The 5,824-nt window shown below is 36.7% G+C and overlaps 1 protein-coding gene across 3 annotated transcripts; it reads right to left on the bottom strand.

The window, feature by feature from the left end:
• Window positions 1-337: 337 nt before the first annotated feature.
• Window positions 338-5,824, bottom strand: LOC108985163. 3 transcript variants are annotated; one of them, XR_001995140.2, is made up of 6 exons: window positions 5,141-5,824; window positions 4,011-4,291; window positions 3,355-3,884; window positions 1,162-1,396; window positions 808-1,039; window positions 338-706 (listed from the first exon to the last, which is right to left on the bottom strand). XR_001995140.2 is itself a non-coding variant. In XM_018957353.2 (3 exons), exons 1-3 carry the CDS (start codon window positions 1,264-1,266, stop codon window positions 657-659), a joined length of 387 nt encoding a protein of 128 aa, XP_018812898.2. In that variant the 5' UTR covers window positions 1,267-1,745; the 3' UTR covers window positions 338-656. The 3 variants fall into 3 exon arrangements, 1 of the variants encoding a protein (XP_018812898.2); XR_001995141.2 differs by having other exon boundaries at window positions 338-623; XM_018957353.2 differs by lacking the exons at window positions 3,355-3,884; window positions 4,011-4,291; window positions 5,141-5,824 and having other exon boundaries at window positions 1,162-1,745.

Raw genomic sequence — 5,824 nt, 5'->3', positions numbered from 1 at the left:
AGAAGGCAAGCCGAGATTGAGAAGAGGAAAAAAAGATAAATATGTTAAATATGATAAGACGTCGGACATGCATTAACGAGGAGAGGGTAGACGGCATGCAATTAGTATAACAAAATTGCTTGTAGCATAGTACCAAACAACGTCACTAATAAAATAAGCTTCATATTTTAAAGTAATATGGTAATATGTTAGGTAATATAACATTAACATTTTACTTACAAGTTGGTAATATATTGAGTAACTTAGCAATATCCGTTTAAAATAATGCATGAGTATGAAAGTTACTACTTTTCAAGGTTATTAATTAATTATATTAGAACACATACACCATTAAAAAGTGTGCACAAAATGATACATACACAACTACTTTTAATTACACGTTCAATGAACAACCCTATTTTGCCACATAGGTATGTAAATCCCATCTCTTATTGCCATCATAGTTTCTGCTGCTCCAGTCGTCATTTCAAGAAGACCAAATGGCCCCGCTTTGTCATGAAACGTGTTATCAAGAACAAGGAGCTGAACCCCTACTCCAATATCGAAATATCCAGTGGTCGGGAGTCACCATTCTAATGAAATTACGTAGCACACAACATGTTGTCACGATCAATCGTTGCCGCCTAACAGAATAACGAGGCATTATTCTTAAAATTTTAAATCCCTCTAGTGCACAGGAAAGCAGAATCGGCCAAATAATATTTACCTGACAACATAGATTCCTACAGTTACATTGAGATGACTTGAAAGGGAAAAAAATGACAAAAAACCAAACATATTACCCATTAAATAAAATGTGAAATATACCTTCAGGCAACCATGGAAACTGGGCGGATCCTTGACTCGCCGCATGGAGATATATACGAGCATCATGCACTGTTCCTTCCCATCCGCTGTATACAAATATTAATTTCATATCGAAGTTACATATACACATTACATTTTGGGCAACTCGCCCATACCGATTTCTATATGCCTCGGGTACTGAGGCTAGTACTACCGCATCCATCATAGTGTTGTTCATCGCTCCAACGCATTGCTGTCAACTCAGAAATAAAATCACATGTGTAAAAAAATTATGGTGGATATATTTAATTATGGTTTCAAATCTAGTAGTTTGAAAAATAAAGGCTTCGTTGTAAATAATTGAGAATTCCTTACCCCAAACCACGGTAGATTTCGGTTGTTCCGTACAATATATGGATGCACCTCGTCTGTGAAATGTGGCTTGATAATATGTCTCCCAAGCTCATTTAAGGCCTTCATCACCTTTCTCACACATTTATTAATTGGTTGGCTCGAATGTTGAAATCGGTTGCCAACAATTCGTTGGGCCTATGCGTGGCCGACAATTAGACAAAACATCACAACAGATTCCTCCATGGTCACTGATTGTCTAGAATCACGTAAAAAGTGATTGTTACGTAACAACAAGCATAATGCGCGAAATGTTAAAACCTCCATCCAAAACATGTTCTTACAATTACCCGGATGTCCATTCAAATTTTCTATAATGTACTCATCTCCCCGAATGCCTATATTGTGTTGTGGCATTCGACTTTCTCATCTTATTAGTCATAATATGATCCTAATAACAACAACTAGCTCAACCACTTCGTGCTCATTATCACTAGAACTCCCTTCATCGTCACTACTTACATCTTCTCTACCTTCAAATGGTGACCAATCAGGTTCATCATCCATTATCTATCTCTATATAATTAATAATTCAAACTTCAAGTAACTTTCCTCCAAGCCTGCAATATTTGTCGGTTGAAACAAACATAAAATTTTGTCTCAATTTTGCAATGGATGTGGATAGGTGCAATCAAACTACAAGAATCACTGTTTAAATTAGAAGATTCCCAAGAAATAAAACAATATGGATGTGGATATGTGCAAGCGTAGAGAACATAATTTTAGTTTATTGTTCTTAAAATTAAAACAGTATAAGCATAGAGATTTGAAACCTGATTGCTTCATGCAAAAATGGTCGTGTCTAAGACCTTTACTCCCAAAAATTGGTGTTGGTTCTTTATCATCTTTGCATTGAACTAGCTGTGAACAATTATTTATGTAGTACTTTGTGTGATATTGAACCAGCGACCGATACTGGAAAATATAAAAGGGCAAATGGGTGAACGATATAAAAGTCATCCACCTATAAATGTCCAGCGTACTTACAATTCAAATAAATACCCAATAAATTTCCAATGAACTCAACCGGTTTCTGGTTCATTTTTACTCACTGAATCATGAAATAAAAGCCTCTTCAATACCAATAATTTTCCAACATACTCACCCCTACAATAATTTCATCTTTACTCATTGAATCATGAAATAAAAACCTTTCATCTCTACTCACTGAATCATCAATTAAAAGCCTATTCAATACCCAATAAACTATACAACGTACTCACCCCCTACAATAATTTCATCTCTACTCACTAAATCATGAAATTAAAGCCTCTTATAGCCCAACGTTAATCTGGTGCAATAAAACATGTTATCAACTAACTTTTTCATGAAATAAAATAATCTTAAACTACACATAATAAATCCAACGTGTTGTGAACAAGCTTGAGCAATAATACCGCATATCAACTCACTATAAAAGATGTAAAATGAACAGGTGTGTGCATGTGATCGAGGGACTTGATTGCATGATACGGTACCTCAACCTAATTAGCCATGCATCATGTATGTGATTACCAATCAAATAAAAACTACACATAATATATATTCTACATATAATAAACTATAAATTATTAACAAAAACAAAGTTTAGTCAATTAATTAATATATATAGTACAATAAAACCTACCCAACGTGAATCTAGTGCAATAAAACCTGCTATCAATCTTGAGCAATAAAACCCGGTGGCAAGATAGTGCTAATGATTCGCACTATCTTGAGCAATAAAACCTGTTATCAACTCAGTGCCGTCTAGAAATAAAATAATCTTCATCAACCAATAAATGCCATCATGCTGTGAACAATTTGGTGCAATAAAATGCTCAGGTGAACTAACTTTTGAATGAAATAAAAGCCTAAGATAATAACAAATTTTGTTACAATTTAATTTTTTCACTCCACCTGCTACCAATAAAGTGATCCAGAAATTCAATACCCATAGATTTCCAAATCAGTGCCGTCCATAGATTTTCATATCAAACAAATATTCCAAACAATCCTAATACCAAGTAGCATATAGGCAAGTTCGTTCACATAGTGCAGTAATTAAAGAAAATGACATGAAGTAGTAAAAAGTCTTAATACAGAATGATATAAAGAAAATGACATAAAGTAGTAAAAACAATTGCACCAGATCAACATTGCATGGCCCATGCATACCTATGTTCATCATCCATAGCTAAAAAGCCCCGCTGGATCATGAGATCACGTAGTTCGTTGAATGCACGAAAAAAAATTCTTATACGGCAACTTCCATGGTCGAACGGATCCCATCCATCATTGCTGTCCATGGTCAGTGTCGAGCCCTTGCTACGCTTTGCTGAGGAAACCTCACCTCTCTCCTTATAGCACTTCCGTTGTGCTAAATTTGTTTCCTTCATCACACTAATGAAGTCCAATAACTCATCCTCAACCTTCCTTATTCGCTCCCCCTTATTTTGATGCCGACGTGATGAGTGTGTGGATGGTCCAGTATAAGGTATCCCATGGAAACATCTATGTCATCAATATCAACCTCCACTCTCAACTGCGTGCCCAATGCGGGGCCCCAACGTCGCATCTCTGCATCAATCTAATGCTCATCATCACTAGTTGGCACTGGTTAGGCTGAAAAGTGGTGAAGAGTCCCAGTAGCGACATAAATACTTTGGGCACCCCGCGTTCCGAAAATACTTCCAGTCTGATTTCACCTATTTCAAATATATCAAGTCGCTTCCTAGATATTGGTTATCAAGACAATGAAATAAATTGAAGGAAACATGTATTGAACTGTAGCACACAATAATATTTTTTTCGTGTAAACAATATTAGCTTACCCTAATGGCTTTTGCCCAGTGCTCGTCACTGGCTATCACCGTTTTGGTGTCAGAGTCCCATCCCATACCTGTTTGGCCAATGAGATCGATGAACTACCACTGCCTCTTCTTTAGCCTTTGTATTTTGCCCTTGACTTGGTTTGCATCAAACATCTTTGTACCCAGGGCAGAAAGATGTTCAACGTACAAAGCGTGGTCCCTACTTGTGATCTTGCCTGCGTGTAGTGCACCACTAATGGAGTCCCCATACATCATCTCAACGAAAACATCCTCCATCCCATCTGCCCATAACTCACGATCAACGTGTGTATTCTCCGGATCATCCATGTGAAATAGCTAAAATCGAATATCAATGATATATAATACATAGTCATGTGAAAGGATGGGTGGATGCAGATGAAGGATAAATATAGAAGGCTAGTGATTAATTGCAGCAATTAATATGAATTATGTATATGAAAACATGAACAAAAAAGAATTTTTAAACAAATAATGTCGGCCATATCTGTCGATGGTTAGTTAGGCGACACGAGCGTAGGTGATAATGCTAGGAAAATAACAAACAAGTTTATAACTGACATTGAATACAATTTAAGTTCAAACTAAATTTTCATCAAGTTACGTAGTCTGAAAAACCAACGACAGTCAAAGAAGATGAACACGATCGAAATGATAAAACAATATAGAATGTGGTTTGTATTTATTGATTCCAAAATTATTTTTTTATTTAATATGTGGTGTTGTTACTTATTGAGAAAAAAGTACCATAAAAAATCTCTCTTCTTTTCTCTGTATTTTGCCACAGTTTCCATGACTGAAAAAGAAAACATCCACAAACACAATTTTAGGAGACCCCACCACTTCTTCTAAAACCAAAATAACATTTGTCAGAAAAAAGAATATCCAACCCTTCATTTTCCTCTATTTTTCCAATTGTAATAGTCACTCAAACTCAAAATTCATTACCAAATGAAAGCTACTCAAAACCACTACAATACATCCCCATAGCATTTCTATGTGCACAAACAGCCCCATAGATTTCAACATAGAAAATTAAAAATCATAATGGAAATACCCAAACCATAGCATGTTTTAAAAATATGAGTAGCATAGAGACAATGCAAGCGTACCTGGTAAGACCTCATCTTCAGAGCAGTCGTGGATGGCCTCTTGGCTCGATGACTTTTATGGCCAGAGACAGTGGTGCGTCGTGAGGTCTTCAATGTTATGGTGGATTTGTTCGTTTCGCCATCTTTACTTTATAGACCGTTCTCAAGGATTGAACAAGATACGAGCAAAGCCACTCTAGAAGCTTTCAAAATGAGAATGGAAGGGGCCTTTCGTGGGTTTTCAAAAAAGTTGAACCCACTTTTGTTGTAGAGGTCACGAGAGCCCTTCCTATTCAAAGGCAACGCAAAATTACTGTGTTTTTTAGGAGGAGGGAGGACCATTTGATGGTTTGATGGAACCTGATGGATGCAAAGAATGGAGATTGATCTAGTTGAGAATTGCATAGCTTCCTGCTTTGCAAAGGGGGTTCAGAAGACTGAGGTTCTGCAAAGATTCAATGTGCTTGCAGGTCTCAAGCTTGGGGACGATGTGCTTGCAGGTCTCGAGCTTGGAGAAGGAAGGAGAAGCAATGGGCTAGAGAATACTCTATCGAGGCCCTCACAAAGCTTCCTCCAATGGGTACGGGTTATCGAGGGAAATGCTTGGAAAATAAAAGGGAGAAGCATGTGGTTGTCAGTTGCTTTATGTAATTTCAAACAGTGTTTTGAGAAATTTGAGTTCAGATGAGTAGAGATGTAATTGAA

This window comes from Juglans regia, chromosome 3 (genome assembly GCF_001411555.2).
Source record: "Juglans regia cultivar Chandler chromosome 3, Walnut 2.0, whole genome shotgun sequence".
Lineage (NCBI taxonomy): Eukaryota > Viridiplantae > Streptophyta > Magnoliopsida > Fagales > Juglandaceae > Juglans > Juglans regia.
This window is presented reverse-complemented; position numbering and strand designations above follow the sequence as displayed.

What these genes read in the sequence shown, in the direction of transcription:
- LOC108985163 (XM_018957353.2), bottom strand. Translation starts at nt 1,266, where the DNA reads ATGAAGGCCTTAAATGAGCTTGGGAGACATATTATCAAGCCACATTTC. An exon ending in GAAATCTACCGTGGTTTGGG is followed by an intron (nt 1,040 to 1,161) that starts GTAAGGAATTCT and finishes CTGAGTTGACAG; the next exon opens with CAATGCGTTGGAGCGATGAA. An exon ending in GTTTCCATGGTTGCCTGAAG is followed by an intron (nt 707 to 807) that starts GTATATTTCACA and finishes CTATGTTGTCAG; the next exon opens with GTAAATATTATTTGGCCGAT.